The following is a 16,381-nucleotide window of genomic DNA, read 5'->3' as shown; positions in this document are numbered from 1 at the left end:
TTTTGGATTACCATTTCACATTGTGACTGCTATGGCCTTTATCTACTAAACAACTAATGGGAATATAGTATGAAATTACACGTTAATCAGCTGGAGCTGGGCACTTATTGAATTTTAATTATAATTACAGCTCTGGCTTCCAATAATTTTTACTAAAACAATTGAAGCAATTCCGATTGCTGTATTCAGAGTGCTTTGATTTTGTGTTTGGATCAATTTATTTATTTTTTATTCATTTTTAGTAAAGTTCTAATTAAAATTCAAGGGCATCCACATTATGATTTTTGCCACAATCAAGCTGCATATGATCAGTTTCCAGCTAACTAAGTTGTGACAGCAGAAGCCTCAGCGGAGGAACATTTACCGTTTATAGGCACATAAATGCACAAATGGATAGCGCACAATTCAGTTATTATCAAACAGTCTGCATTGTCTACTTTTTTTTTCTTTTTAATTTATTTCACACGGTGCAGCAATAGACATGTAACACAGTGAAACACTCATTTGGCTCTGAATTAGCAAACCGTAAGCCAGTTTGATACACAAAGCAATATTTGTATATTATACAAATATAAGCTAAGCCTGACCATTAGATGTGCCTCTGACTTCTTAGTGCACACATTTAGTCCAAATAAAAGCCAAGGGGAAAAAAACTGAGCTCTAACTTTCAATCCCTCTGTAAATGGAACAGATTGCACAGACACGATTAGAGAGTGGCACGAGCACCTTTGGGGAATTTCTTGGCAACTAGCAACCTCATTTTGACTTATCTGCTCCGTAAAGTGTGAGAACAAGCGCAACAGTACTCATAAACATCAGTTTGTCCGATGGAAATGGGGCTGGTGATTTAATTAAATTGAATGTTACAGGTAAGACATGACCTCCCTATGTCCATACCAAACAATATTACGCTGCTGGCTCAGTGCCTAGACAATCCTGTCATGTTCGGTGCAGGCTGGGAACCCTGCCACTGCAACCAATCCTCATTTAATACGAGGATGGATATATGATCTGTAACAAGGCTACTAATTCTCTGAAAATCACTTTTTATTCTGTAGTGTAGAGGGAGACAATTAACACCCTAACATGCAGATTTTGATGCCAAGCCTAATTTCCTGTCCAGCAGTCAACAGACAATAGGAGCGCTCCCATTGTTTCCAATCACTGTGGCCACATTCCCCTGAGCACAAAAAGCCTCTGGAAGTCATTTTGAGTCTGACTTGGTTTCACAGTCAGCCATCGTGGCCTCAATTATAGCCTTTGTCAGTCACGCATAATCTCATAACTGTGCTTTGTTTGAGTAAAATAGCATATAGATAGTAAAATCGAAATTTTATTCTTCAAAGAAATTGCCTAAGGTATGGTTTAGTGTTGAATGTGTTGTTGAGGATTCCTAATTTAGTGACAGTCTCTGAGAAAAAATTAATTACTGACCTAAATTTTCTCGGGATCAATCACTTAGTTTTGGATGGGTGATGTTGTCAACAGGATGTGATTAAATTGGCCCATTTCTCTCCAGTGGTACAGAAATGCAACTGTCAGATTTAATTCTGTTGAGGTGTTCAGTTCAACAAGCTGAATGTCATCCAAACAAATCGTGCTTTCATCAGTTCCAGTGTAAGAGTGGAGTAAGGTGCTATCTGCCAATCAGTGTCTAATTCTGTTACCACTTACCTCTTCTTACTGTTTTAATTTCACTAAAGAAACACTGCTTTATTTTATTTATTTATTTTGTATCGCATAAGAATATATAATCACAACACAAAACAGAAGAAAAGCATTATTTTTAGCACTTGATTATGCCAGTTTAGACATAAGCATCTACATTACACCCCAAAGTAGTGGTAATACTGATAATTTTAATAAGTGATTGGCATTAAACAAATGCAAGAAATTCTTATTAGCATTGCTAAGAAGAAAAAACAACTGATGTTCTCTTAAAACAAATCTTATTTCCAAAAAGAACCTTTTGCAGAAAAGAGGTGCTAAAATTATGATGATCCTGCTTTGCAGATGTCGCCCTTCACTTATTCTGAGTAAACAAATCAGTCTCAAAAGTCCTAAGTGATTTGTATTCAGAGGAGCTGAGAGGTGAGAAGAAAAAACTGTGATTGGCTGTGTGAGGGAAAACAATCATAGAGTCACAAAGCATTTGCTTTCTTTGAAATTAAAAGCCACTTTATTGTTGGTGCTGGCAAAGCTTCACTGAGGGCTGATCATTTGATGCTTGCTGGAAGATGATTTTGACAGCTGTCTGATTGCAAAGTGGAGTTGTTGAGAGATCGTTTTTGAAGGGCATCCTGCGACTGTGGGTGAAAGAGATAATTTCTTATTACCATCTATATCTGTATTTAGCCCCAAATGAGACACTATGAGAGGAAAAATGACCTGTCTTAATTGATTTACAGAGGCAATGGTTCACAGTACAACAAAACATTCATTACATTTTTGGGGCATATGCAACACCAACAACTCATTTTAATTCTATTACACTTCCATTTTTCTTTTTGCTATAAAAACCCCTGAGCTGATTTGAATCAGATTTCCTAATTTCCTACATCTGTTGCTCTGGAATTAACAGCCAACCTGCAAAGCTGATAATCCACGGTTTCCCTGCAAACCATTAAAAACTCACAGATTTTCCAGCTGTGAAACAAAGTGTGATGTTTTACGGAAGTCGCAGCACGGCATTTGTGTAATATATGGTTTCAGCTAATGTGACAGCAGTATTTAAAGACATTACTCAGTCTTGTGCTTCTAAAGTTGTTCTCTGAAGAGCTAGTTGTGATTATAGTAGTATTACGATCTGGCTGTGTAGGGAGTCTCTTTTTGCAATTGCATTATGAGAGAAGGTCAGCAGATCAATGCTTTCTAAAGGCAGAGAAAGGGTAAAAGTTGAGCCAGAAATGTCTGCTTTGGTTTCAAGGGTAAGGGACAACTTCTCCCAGAATACTGAGTCATAGATCAGATCACACAATTATGCTCCTTTGCCGCAAGCTTCGTTGTTGTTTGCACGAAATTTGGAAGGATGTGTTTGCTGGTGTAACACAACTTCTCTTTCCTCTAACCTGTGGTACAGCCCTTTGTAAACATGGTGAAGTTCAATTACAAACAACATTAGTTTCCAGATTCCATAAAAATAACAATTCATCTCCCGTTAAATAGGATCATTTTTAAATGTATGCCGTCTTGGCTGCACAGCCATTACCTTCTTCCATTTCTTCTACACGAGCTCATTACAGTTCTTTGTTTGATGCTGCTTGGATGGCTTGTAAATGGTGCCCACAGGAATAAAAAGCAGTTGCACTCACAAGTTTTCAACATTTTTATGGTAGGAATATCCCTTTGAAGGGGAGTTGTGTACTGCTACTCAGAAATGCTCACAGGCTGTGCTCTACAACACTGGGATCAGTGCCTGAGTACTTACTCTACACTGGCAGCAGCTTGGAGGCTGAGATGGGAATAAAAAGGTCAAGGTGGAAATGCCGTGGAGTGTAGGTCTTGTTCTTCAGTTTATGTACTTGTCATCATGTGTTACCTGATTTCATTGGTGCTGTGCTATGGACCAGTTTCTGTCAGTTCATTCATTCATCTGATAGCGGGATGTTATATTGCCGTAGTCATGATCTCGAATGATGGATCTCACATTTCAGATTTTTAAAATGACGCTGATTAAGCCAAGCAACCCATGCCATCATTCATGCATTCATGCATTAACACTGATGCCTCTGATTGTACTGTAGCAACGGTAACATGATTACCTCAGTGTCAAAATCAGACCAATTATTTGGATTATATGGATCCATTCTGGCCACACCGTGATTTATGCATGACTTAATCTTCTGCTATCACCAAAGCATTTTTCTTGGCTGATATGTTCAGTAAGTCTAGCCATACATATGAAGCACAGAGAGCACATACTGTAATTTATTGCCACTCTTCCCACTGTTTGCTGATTCAGATCTAACATATCCCTCAGTGTTGTGATATCATTAGAGCTTTGTCTGGATGCTTTCTGTGAATATAGACTGAGCTTTAGACTGCAGGCTCAAGGCAGCGTGTTCTATAATCTCTTTAGCCGCTTTTCAGCCTTTGACACACAAGATACTGGGCCAAGAAAAAAACAGCAGTAGTACATGAGGTGTAGCACATAGAAAATATTTGCAGCATTACAAATATTATAACAATACAGATGAAATTTAAGAAATAGAATTCTTTTCCACCTACGCTTTTCCCCATTTTGACTTTTTATTCCTGAAAAGAGGCATTAAACAGAGTGCTGTTATTTAAAAAGCTGAAACCAGAGCTGAATTGAGTGATTTAAGCATCGGGGGCTGGAGCACCAACCAATAGAAAGATGTTATGACGCATTAAGCAGAGATAATTGGAAACTGTCTATGGGGGGGAAAAACAGATGGGTATGAGAAAATGCACTGTATGTTTAGACAAAGAAGTTAATTCATTTTGGCATTTCAGGAGCCATTAAATGTCCAAAGGAAAAAGAATGCATTAAGTATAAAACTGGCCCTTTGAACTTCCAAATAAATACATAATGGAAGACAAAAGTGGCGCATGATGAAATTAGAGGATGCAAAAAACAAATAGTCATCCCAATATTCTGATGTCAGAATCATGCATGCATTGCAAACCAGCTTCCGTTCTCCTCTCGTTCTCATTATTTCAGCACAATAACTCAGCCATTTTTTTTAAAATATGAAAATATTCAGGAGGAGAAGAGATTTGATGAATATCACATGTACTACTGTTTACTGATCACACTCTAAATTTCAAGTCACGCCAGCTGCATCTGTTAGTTAACACAAAACATTTTATAAATGCCTGCTTCTTATTTATTTATGTTAATCCAGTAGGGCTTCAGATACTGCGGAGGAAAAGGTTTGGGGAAAAAGACTCACAGGTGCACAGAAAGGTTTGATTTGCTAATTGTATGATCTCTGAGAATGAACTAATTTGGATAGGTTATGCTGTATGTGTCTTAGTTCACAGCCGGCTGGCGTAGCTTCGTTCCTCTCACAAAATACATGGGGCAGCTGACTTGCACACCACACAAAACCCGGCAACGTGGATTGCAGATCTGCATGCCAAGCTTCCCTGTTGTTGATCCAACTCAATTCAGGTGGAGAGCTTGAAACAGAGAAGAACTGTATTAACATTTGAAACACCTGCTTACTTTTTTTTACATTTATACTGCCTAGAGAAGCATGCTTTAGCCTGGAGCTTTGGCCCGGCATACACACCAACTGTTTGTGTGTGCGAAATCTTCAGCAGCCAATTTGTGTGTTTTAATTTAGCCTGTTACACCAAATTAAACACTTTTCACTGTGCTCATGCCAGTAATAGGAGACAACACATTTACTCAAGTTATATGTTATTGGAGGCAATATACATAGTAATGTAGATACTTTTATATAGAACACATCAAGCACGTACCAAAATTCAACACGTCTGTACTGAAAATGGCACTGCACCATGCATAAACACAAAACACTGCAATGCCTCAAACAAAAGGTGCCACTGCTAACTAGCTCCCTAACACTGATATCACCATTGGTGCTGAAGATTTATTCTTCTTGTGTTGGCAGAAAATTGGCTGACTGTCCCTCTTTTTCAAGCCAAGATCACTAGTATAGTGTTACACGCTAGGTTTCTCGTATGTAATGAGTACCATCCAAGTACTGGTAGTGTGCTCATGAGAATGACAAGACTAATACTCAAAATAACTCAATAGTATAAGAAAAAGAAGTGAGTAATTTAAAAAGCAAAAGAACTGTGCACTGACACAGCATGTCATATATCTCCATATATAAACATGTTTGCGCCTGATGACATCTAATCTTATCTCCAAATTCAAATGCTGCTTCATGTTTTTTGGACGTGCATTAGGCGCTAAGCAGTCATTGGCATGGTGTGGTGTTTTAACACTAACACACAAAAAAACACCTGCCAATCATATCAAAGCTCATCAATATTCATACATTACCAACAGAAAAAAAAAGAATGTAATGTTTAACCTCTTTCTCCCACAGTCTGCTTTTTTGGCTTGCTATAATATTTCAAATTTGTTACAACTAATTTGCTCTCATAAAAGACTTAACCTATATCACACGAAGAGTGTGCTATTAACGTTGCATTTTAATGACTCCATCAGCTCTTTCTGTATCTCTTTGCACACTCAGTCACTCGCACTCACTCAGACTTGTGTTAACGATGTCCTGTACTTGACATTCTAACCATTAACTTATTAAGCCCACACCACAAAATTCCCCAAAAGTGCAGTCCCTGTATGCAAATTTATACTTTAAAATATAAAAATACAGTGGAAAAAAAATGGGGAGGTGGATACTATGTGTGTGTGTGTGTAGTACAGAATAAGTATAATAGCTCCAAAGAGGAATCAGTAATTCCAGTAGTAATTCCTGAACAGTATATGGTGGCCGTTTCTTGACTGTGCTGACAGCTGGATGAGGTCAAACACTCCTAAAGTCATTTGCTTAACTATCCATGTTTAGGTTCTGCAGCTGAAAAGAATTCCCACACCAGTTAAGAAAATCCTGTTCTATAGGCTTACATGATTATCAGGGTAACTGGTTCATCTGTGATCTTAATAGTACAGCTGTCCTTGAAATGCCTATGCAGTCATTCATGTGAGAACTACACAGTAAAGAGACTGTCTACAGATGTGCTGAAATCTGAATGATGAGCTTAGTGCCCATCAGAGATGCTAAAGTTGGTATAATATGAAAATAATGCGTATACGCAACAGGTTTGCATGAGTCTTCAGTCCCTCTGGGTTTTTGCAGTGGTAGCTCAAAGGGTTTAAAGTGCCACTCTCCACCTCTGTGTTACCAACAGCAAGGAAGCCAAGGTGTTTTCAGTCTTCCAGAGAATAGCTTTATAAATTGTTTTCCCAAACACTTTCATTACTGACAATGTTAAGGCTACAGGGTAGCAGTCATTCAAAAACCTCTGGGGTTGTTGCCACAACAACCCCAGAGAAATGGAATAGCTAAAGCATCTTCTGTCACATTTTCTGGCATTCGCTGCAGGTGGCAAAGACATAGAGGAAATTAAGTTATGTGTAAAGTATCTTAATATGTTGACTTTGATGTAGTCAAAATGCGAGCTGGAGGCATTTTGCGATATTTCAGCACTGTTGTGGGTCCACAAAGGAGAATACGATTCAAGTTTATGTCTAAGGTTCACTCATGCATTATTATATGAAATGGCTTCACATTTGGAGCCAGGACCTTTCATCTAAGAAATGGAGAATGTTCATTTTCTATAAACCCCCTCATCTTACTTGTGTAAAACAAGAGCTAGCAATTGTGTAGACATCCTGTAAATGCCTAATAACAAACTTAGGATAAAGGTCAAGGAGCAGCAGATTTATATCATACATTCATACTTTATACTTTATGAGCCTATAAGTCTGCATCCATAATAAGAGCCCAATTCAATTCTGTTCAGTTCGATTCTTACCTCATGGTGCTTATATTGTAAGGTAATTACAATACAGAGTATACTACTTGTTTTCTTCAGAAAGGAAAGTTTTAAACCTAATATTAAAAGAACTTCCCAAAATGGGGACTGCTTCCACAGAAGAGAGGCCTGAAAGCTGAAGATTTTGCCTTCCAATTTACTTTTAAATACCCGAGGAACAATAAGTAACTCTAGGATGAATACTTAATGTCTTGTTGAAAAGGAGATGAGCCTTTTTGAATGGCACTTAGTTGGAGTTTGCATCTAGTAGCAGTCAGTGGAGTTCCACACCATCGTCTCCTGCATAAGTTTCACCCTCAGGGTGTTTTAGCTGCTGCTTAATTTCCATATTAAATGTTTGTGCAGAGATCAATGAAAGAGGGGAATTATTTCTACCTAGTCCTGCATTAGCAGCTTTGTAATGATTAATACACATTACAGGGGATGAGATTTTAGTGTCCTTTAATGAGCAGCTGTTGAAACTGCAGAGTACACACTGTTCATTAATTGCAATGGAATGTTACCTACAGTTTTGAAAAATCCCCTTATATGCCAATATTCAACCAATGAGCAGCTAAATGCCCCCCCCCCCCCTTCTATCTGTTGTCTTTCACTTCCTGTTAAATTTGCCACCCAATCAGCATCCTGGAGTCCACACTAAGGTTGCTTTCTTCTTATCCCCAGCTGTTCTGTATGCAGTGGCCCTCAACACTCAGCATGTCTAATCCTTTGAGAAAAGAGGATGAGAGCGTAGCCTTGTATGCTGCAAACAGAGACGATAAAGAGGAAGAACTGAGAGGCTCCATGACAAAATAAGAATAGGCCTGCACTTTCAATCTCATCAGCATCAGGAGAGAGCAAAGTTTGGAATAACGTGAGCGATCTGGACAGCCAGAACATGGGAAAGAGCAAGAACTGCTGCTCGTTCTCCTCACCCATATGCACAGTGAATGCTGTGGCACGGATCTGAAATCAAATTATGAACACTAGGGAGATTTTGCCAGAGGGGGTCTGGGAGATGAGGAGCGTGTGTGTGTGTGTGTGCGTGTGTGTGTGTTCCATTTGTTTATGTGAACCTGAGTGTTTCATAAACGCACACATGCCCCTTGGCTATCTGAGGTACTTGTTATCTTCCTTCTATCATCCCCTTCATACATACGTCTCTGTGCGTCTGTCCATCTGTGTCTCTCCATCTCTTTCTGACTCTGTATATCCCTTGACTGCCTGCTGGCCCCAGAGTGGCAAGCTTAGAATCCATGGCACAAGCCAGCACTTTGAAAAAGTGCAAAGCTGCAGACCAAAGCGGCTTAGAGAGGCAGTGCACACAGAGGCCTCAATGTGAGTCTCTTTTATTGCCACAATCACCCCTGTTCACCCGACTCTCATACTCCCAGCATGCTGTGGTAGAAGATACCGGCGTGTGTGATCACACCTGACGGAGAGCAGGACAGCACACAGGTGCCCTGGAGCTCTCTGGGAGTGCAACAAGCTCAGTGTTGATCTCAGGCTGCTCAGCAGTTTCAGTAACATGTCTTTGATGATTGAAAGCTGCATTGAAGACTATCGCTCCATCACAGCTTTTACAGATGTCATTAGCACCTCCACCTGTGTCCTCGCAGAATGCGTGGGGACAGCGTTTAACATATGATGTTTGATATCAAGATTCATATTCAGAATGGCAATTACTTGGGTACGACTGAGGAATTCAACATAATATGACACCTTAGGCAACTTTGGCATAGCTATAACTGATAGAAAATTTAGAGTTCAATCTTGGAGCTCATTATGTAATTGGGCTTTATTAGATTCATTTTTTATTGAGAAGTATCTCTCAATAGACAAAGCCAGAGCACAAACACTAATGCTTTAATGGAGCACTGACTGCACTAAGTATTGTCAAAAATATCATTTAAGTATAATTTATCTATACTTATCTATATTAAAATGTGAAAGTATAACACAAGATAATCCTTCTTGATTTCCTTCTGTACGTTGCGTATAAACATGCTCACACACTGCCACTCAGCACTGGACCAGCATGCAATTTGATCATCCAAACTTTTTTGCTAGCTTGCCAACTGCCCAAAACTTGCCCTCCCAAAAAAGAAACACACCTTAATGGCCTGTAATACGTCTCTAAAACCACTAACTTACTTCAGGTGCTACTGCTCCGGTGCTGCTGCTGCCTCAGCTCTCCCCACCATGTGACCCTTACCTCACACCTCACAGCTCTTCCTCGCGTCGTTGCTTCAGAACTGGTGTTATTTGAAACTACAACCAGGCACGGCAACGAACACACAACAATCACAAGTTCAACACTGAGCACAGCAAATCCAATATTTCCACTGGGGGCAGAGGCAACATTCATAGTTGTGAACACTACACTGATTTTCTGACAGGCTGTGAAGCACAACTTAAAATAAATTACATTTTTGACCCAAATATGTGTTGACCTCAACAACTTGTGTCCAATGGGATTGTGGCAGTGATGGAAAGTGGAAGTTGGAGTGGAGAACGATAGTGGACAACTTAATTTTGTGGGTATCCACTCCACTCTCGTTGGTATTTTCTGCTTGAGATTTTTTCCTAAGGCCTCAATAGGATTAGAGGTTGGAGACACCAGGTTATCAAAATTAGTTGTGTGGGCCTACTTTGTAGCATCCAGACTGTGTTCATCCTGCAGTAGTCTATATTGCATAATTTACTTTGCGGTCTCAATCTGATGCAAAGCCAATCTAATATTAACATAAAGCTGACAAGGTTCTAACAACAATACCCTGAGGTAACTAAGGTAACTGTTCAAGGTATCTGGCCTGAGAAATGTCTAAGTATAGTCAGTGGCTTGGAAAAGAAAGGTTTTTGTCACATTGCATGCAAACTGGTTGAGCTCATAATCAAAGGAGCTTCTTTTCCATTCAGTTACAGCAGTTTCATTTTAAAACTTCCCATAGTTACTGCTTCTCTCGCTCAAATCACATACAATGCTTCCAGTGCTACACATGAACACTACAACTCATTCTGTCTGGTCTCTCACAGTGTGTGGCACATTTTTTATTTTTTTAAATCATATTCACTCTCATGCTGCCTCAGGGAAGTGGATTGAAACTTTTGTGAGACTGACGTATAAACTTGGAAGTAAAGCCAGAGTCCTGCCTGAAGTGCTGCCCTGTTTGTATGGATGTAGGGAGGCTGAAATCAGGCACTGGAGGGGCTGCTGCTGTTCTGCTGTGTGGGAAGGGGAAATTCAGGTAAAGTTGCCCAGAGGAAAAGTCTTTTATGCCATGGCCGAGTGGGAGCATGCAAAATTAACTGAACTATCTGCGCTTCTTCTGGGCTTGCATCAAGGCCCTTCTCTTGGACAGCGCAAATTCAGCTGTTACTTTATAAAAGTCAAACCATTTAGAATTGCCTAGGTTCTTCTGGGTGCACGTGCTTGTGTGCTTTTGGGCAGCTAAGTGTTTAGGAAGTGGGCGTATACATCGGCTTGTGATTTCCCTCATTCCCTCGCATTATTGGCAATGCACATCTTACAGTTTTTCTCAAATGCTAAAACACATGTCACAAACGTTATCACCAGGTCCCCCAATGTCCAAACACAACACCCTTCTCTAAAGCTACATAAACACAACCACACCTTCCCACTGCAAAACTCAAACTCCCACACCAAGAGAGCAGCTCGAAGCTGTCAAAACTGTAAACACTATACACAGCATTACACACTACAGCAAAACAATTGAAAACACAATGCTCAATTTGTGAGAAGGTTCTTTGGTTCATAACTGCCAATGCATATTTTTATAAACTGTACAGTAACGGATCGTCATAGAACCCTGCAGAGGATTAGGCATTTAGATTTGTGAGTTTCACATGAAGACTATAAATCGATAAAAACATCCTGCATGTACGTACACTACTGTAACACAACTCAATGCAAAAACAGAATCTATCGCACACAACAGTACTCTCGGAAACATGATCAGGGTGTGAAGTCTTTTTTATTGTCTACACGGTCTTTTTACAGTATTACACACAGTCACTGTGCGGCATCATGTCGCCGAGCTGCATTGGGCCACATCACCTCATCCACATCACAGGCTATATTGTCCCTTGCTAGGCACCGCGGGAAAAACGCCCTGGAATGGCGAATCCATCCCTGGAAGGCCTCCACTGGGATGTCAGCACAGGCCAGCTCCATTGCCCGTACGAGGTTCTCTCTTGTGTATGGCTGTCTGTCATACACCTTCCATCTCCATGATGAGAAGAACTCCTCTATAGGGTTCAGGAAAGGGGAGTAGGGTGGCAGACAGACGTTTAAAAAGTGGTCACTGTTGGTGGTGAACCACTCTCTGATTTGGTGTGTTTTGTGGAAGCGGACGTTGTCCCAAATGATCACATACATGTGATGTGCTAGCCTAGGATGGTGTTGTTGACGGTCCAGGAGGATGTCTTTTAGCTCCTCTAGGAAGGTGAGGAGACGTTGGGTGTTGTAAGACCCAAGGACAGCATGCCGGTGGACAAGCCCCTCCGTACCCATAGCTGCACAAAGAGTAATATTACCCCCCCGTTGGCCAGGAACCTCAGTGATGGCTCTTTGGCCAATGATGTTACGGCCTCTTCGCCTTCGTTTCTGGAGGTTGAAGCCAGCCTCATCCAGGAAGAGGTACTCATGGGGTCTGGCCATCGCGTCCAACTGCATTATCCTCTGTGAACATGGAAAAGCGTACAGGTGTTCAGAACGGTCAATCAGGTAGCACAGTATTGTCCAGAAGTAATGTAGGCCACTAAGCAACACAGTATGTCCACTAACTGTACTGTGGACATGGATGTATACGTACTTGCACATACTCGTAACGTTGTTCTATGTGTCGCGCAGAGTTGCGCTCAAAGGGAACCCTGTAGACCTGTTTCATCCTCATCTGTTGGCGCCGGAGAACTCTGTCTATTGTGGACACGCTGACAGCATCAATGTTCTCAAAGTTTACATTATCTGCAATGACTTTGTCTCTGATCTCTCGGAGTCTAATGCAGTTGTTCTCACGGACCATATCTGCAATGAGGGTTTCTTGTGCCGCTGTGAATATGGCAACCCTCCCACCTCTATGTGGCATCCTTTCAGCTCTAAAGAAAGAAACATGTGTTGTCAATTGACTGATTTATATGTAAAACTACATGTAAAGTAACAGACCACTTTCACAGGCCTGTAAAACTGTAGTGTGACAAAGAAAGCAATAGCGTACTATACCTGTTGTGTTGTCTAAATGCCTTGATAATGGTGGCCACGGTGAACCTACTCAGGTTTGGATGTACTCTTCGTCCCGCTTCAGCCATTGTCATGCCATGGCCAATGACATGATCAATTACTGTTGCTCGCATATCATCTGTTATGATGGTGCGAGGTTGTCTTCTTCTCCCACCTGGACCTTCTCCTCTCTCTTGTTGGCCTCCTTCTCTTCCTCCTCTACTCCGAACTCCTCTTCTTCTTAGGCCTTCACCTCTTCCTCCTCTGATCTCAACCCCTCTTCCTCTTTGGCCTGCAGCTCTTCTCCTTCCGCACGCTCGAATGCCTTCATCCATTGTGATTGTTTGGCATCTTCACCAAACTATGCTTTTATAGGTGGGGTCACATCATTACATCATTAGCAACAGGTGTCTTCAATTTTGAGTCGTTGTGTGTAGTGACTGACGCCAGGTGTGTTCCCTGTGTTCAAAGATTGGTGACTGTGGCAAGCATTTTGCATCACATGGGCTTTCATTTGAGAATATGAGCAGAGTTGTTTTGCAACATGTGTTTTAGCAAGGAAAAATGTGTTTAGATTTATGAGTACAGAGGGTTGTGTTTTGTGAATTGTGTCTTCATGTGACATGTGTTTATGGTACTGGAATATGGTGGCTACATTTAGTAAATGTGTTTAGACTACTGGTCATTTGGGTTACAGGATTGGCTTTTGTGTTTTAACATTTGAGAAAAACTATAATGACCACATGCTGCCAAGTCCAACTTTTTGTTTTGCACATGTGAGCTGAACCCTCTGTGCAGGTCAAGTGTTATTGAGTTAAATCAGAGAGTCTGCTGAAGACCATGCATCACGGTGTTCGTGGGCATCTTAAGGTGCTCGAGTGGGTAGATGTGTGGGAGGATATTTGCCAGTTCTTTCACTCTGTGAGTCTTTTTTTTTTTTTTTTTTTTTTAACATCAATAGTAAGAAATACTACCTGATTTTTTTGTCCAAAGTTATCTGCTTAAAGGATAGTTGAGACAGAACGTTTGCTGAGTATTTTCTAAAAGTAAGAATAATTTTGCATTTACAAGAAGATGTGATTAACTATCAAGTAAACCCCGCTCACCAAAACACAGATTTTTTTTTTGTCTTTATATACTAGACGATATTAGGTTTTCTTTATAAACAGATGGCATTTCAACATTGCCTCAGACAGATTCTTATTGGTATTTTAATAGCAGCTGCATATATTCTTAGCACTAAGGTTGTATTGGATGTATTTCAGGTATGCTACTGTGGGAATCATCAGCTTTACACTGAGAGGTAAGCACAGTGACTTATCCCTCACAGTGGCATCTCTCAAATTTTGATTAACCCAAGGTCAGGTTAAGCAAACATTTGCATCAGGGCTGCAAAACCTCATCAATAATTCCATAGCATGGCTTATCTGTCTGGGTTTTCTATTATGCAAGTTATTTCCACAGATATATTAATCTGATTCCCATTGTTTTGTTAAACATTTCTGTCTGTCTCCACCTGGCCCTGCTGCTCATTATACAGTTAAATGAATGCAAATGATGCTAGTTTAGGCAGGATAGCGCTTTCCTTTTTGTTCAGTTCCAAATAACTGCAGCTGAGTGCTTCTCTTTTCTTCTAAAGTACGGTTGTGAGATCAAAACTTAGCAAATACCAGCAAGTCGGGACACAGCACTCCTCACCGCAGATTATTAAATGTTTTCTAACTTTTTATTGACAACAGCCATTTCTCTAATAGATACCATCGCTGTTCAGATCTGTGATGCTGCAACGACAGCTGATGATACATCCCTCATCACACGTCTTATGGAATCCAGGCTAACCTTGAAATAATTTAAAGAAAAAAGACTTCAGAATAAATCCAGCAGAGCATGCAAAATATCATGCACTGCAAGAAAAAAGAAGAGGATTCATTGCATGTCACATTATACCCCACAGTCTTGTTACTTTGGAGCAACGTAGAAAGATCAAACTCATAAATATTGTCTCTTCTGGGACTGATGAAAAGCATACAGCCAATTAAAATCCAGCTTAGTACTACTGGTTCTTCCCCTTCCCCCATCTCCCTTTTACCCTCTTCTTGTTCTGTCTGTCATTCTGCGCAAGGTACAGCCTAGTTTGCAGAACTAGGTTGCAAAGGCATCTACTGTATATTTTTAATGATGAGGACCCAGGCAGGCTTGTCAGCCAAAGTCGTGCTTTCATGCATACCAATTCTGTTTCACAGCATCGCCATCCTCTTTTATTTAAATAAACACTTCACTGGCATGCCCTCATCTTTCTGTTTTCTGTTTATAACTTTGACTTTTAGATTTTTTTGGGTTAGGCTGGCATGTCTTTACTGCTTCCTGGAAACATTGATGATGGCAGAATAGGACGTGAAGCGTAAGAAATCTGCCATCCGCACTGTTGTACCTTGCTTTGAAAGGTGTATGAGGAAAGCGGGAGCTGACATGTTGCTGTCAGTGACACAAAGTGATGTCTTTGCAGATCAGCCCCACAGTCATGCTCATGTTGTGACCGCTCAGGTTTGAATGTTTAAACACAGGGAATCGCTGACAAAAAGGCTATTTGAACATTGGCTGAACATAAGTCGGAGTTATAAAAAGCAGCATGGCATCGGGGCAAGTGAGGAAGCCCAAATCGAATTCTGTGCACAGCCATAACCGTCTTTTTTCTTCTTTTTTGTGGATTTGTCTCTCCTGTGCCCGTGCAGATTAGCTGGGCTGGTTTTGGCCACAAAAACATCTGTGACCTAAATTCGACGTGTTTCACCAAAAAGAATGAAGAGTTGAAGTCCAAGAAGTAAGTTGGGTAGAAAGCCTTCACCTTTAGTTGATTTGTTTTTTTCTTTGAGGAACAGATATCTGAAGAGAAATCTATTTTTAAATTCTCTTCTGGTATTTGAACAACGCACAAAAGTTTAATTTCCAGGAGTGATCTTTGTCCTACTCATAGTGCGTTATTCTGAGATAAACATCACAAACCTCCAAATTCTGCAGAAATTGTCTAGCTTACTTTCACACACACACACACACACACACACACACACCTATACAAACACACACTCATGCACAAAGCAAAGCTCAATTCAGCATGCTGCTGATATTTCTTCCTGAAGACTGAACACAGCCCATTAAGTTCCATTAAATGAGTGCAAAATCAAAATGCAATTCAGCGTTGTTTATTTTGCAACCCGTAATTGAATTGTGCAACAATAGCATGAATTAACACTAAAAATTCCGAAAAGCTATCAGTGTTTAAATGAAGCAATCACATAACCCTTATTTTAAGGGTTATGTTTTTCTGTAAGTGAAAGCACCTTGGTTCAGGTTTTTAAAAAGCCAGCGTAGTCAAAGTTAAAGAGAAGTTACTGGATATACTTTCCTCCTTCACACACACTGATTGGGGTGGGAAAGTTATTTTATTTTCCTTGGTGAAATCACGTATTTGCTTTTATAAAATAGCATTCTTTATTTCAAGAACTTCAGAATGGCTGGTTCAGTCTTGCCTTGACATTTTACAGAATAATCTTATTTTCTGTGGAAAATGAATATACCTCAGCTGGCCACTGGTGCAAAAATCCATGAGCTGTCATTAGTTACAGCATGCTGCTAGTACAGCAT

The 16,381-nt window shown here is 40.3% G+C and overlaps 2 protein-coding genes across 5 annotated transcripts in view; one reads left to right on the top strand and one right to left on the bottom strand.

The window, feature by feature from the left end:
• alk (ALK receptor tyrosine kinase) overlaps positions 1-16,381 on the top strand; it is a 419,315-nt gene that overhangs the window by 56,232 nt on the left and 346,702 nt on the right. The gene's annotated exons all lie outside the window — the stretch shown is intronic.
• LOC146365602 (uncharacterized) lies at positions 8,175-13,111 on the bottom strand. Its single transcript, XM_084915479.1, has 5 exons — positions 12,336-13,111; positions 11,619-12,202; positions 9,716-9,845; positions 8,331-8,466; positions 8,175-8,263 (listed from the first exon to the last, which is right to left on the bottom strand). The coding sequence occupies exons 1-5, from the start codon at positions 12,606-12,608 to the stop codon at positions 8,175-8,177; spliced, it is 1,212 nt and encodes a 403-aa protein (XP_084771605.1). The 5' UTR covers positions 12,609-13,111.

This window comes from Perissodus microlepis, chromosome 19, assembly GCF_051167445.1.
Source record: "Perissodus microlepis isolate ML-2025 ecotype Zambia chromosome 19, ASM5116744v1, whole genome shotgun sequence".
NCBI lineage: Eukaryota > Metazoa > Chordata > Actinopteri > Cichliformes > Cichlidae > Perissodus > Perissodus microlepis.
Note: the sequence above shows the minus strand (reverse complement) of the source record. Positions and strands in the feature narration are given on the sequence as shown.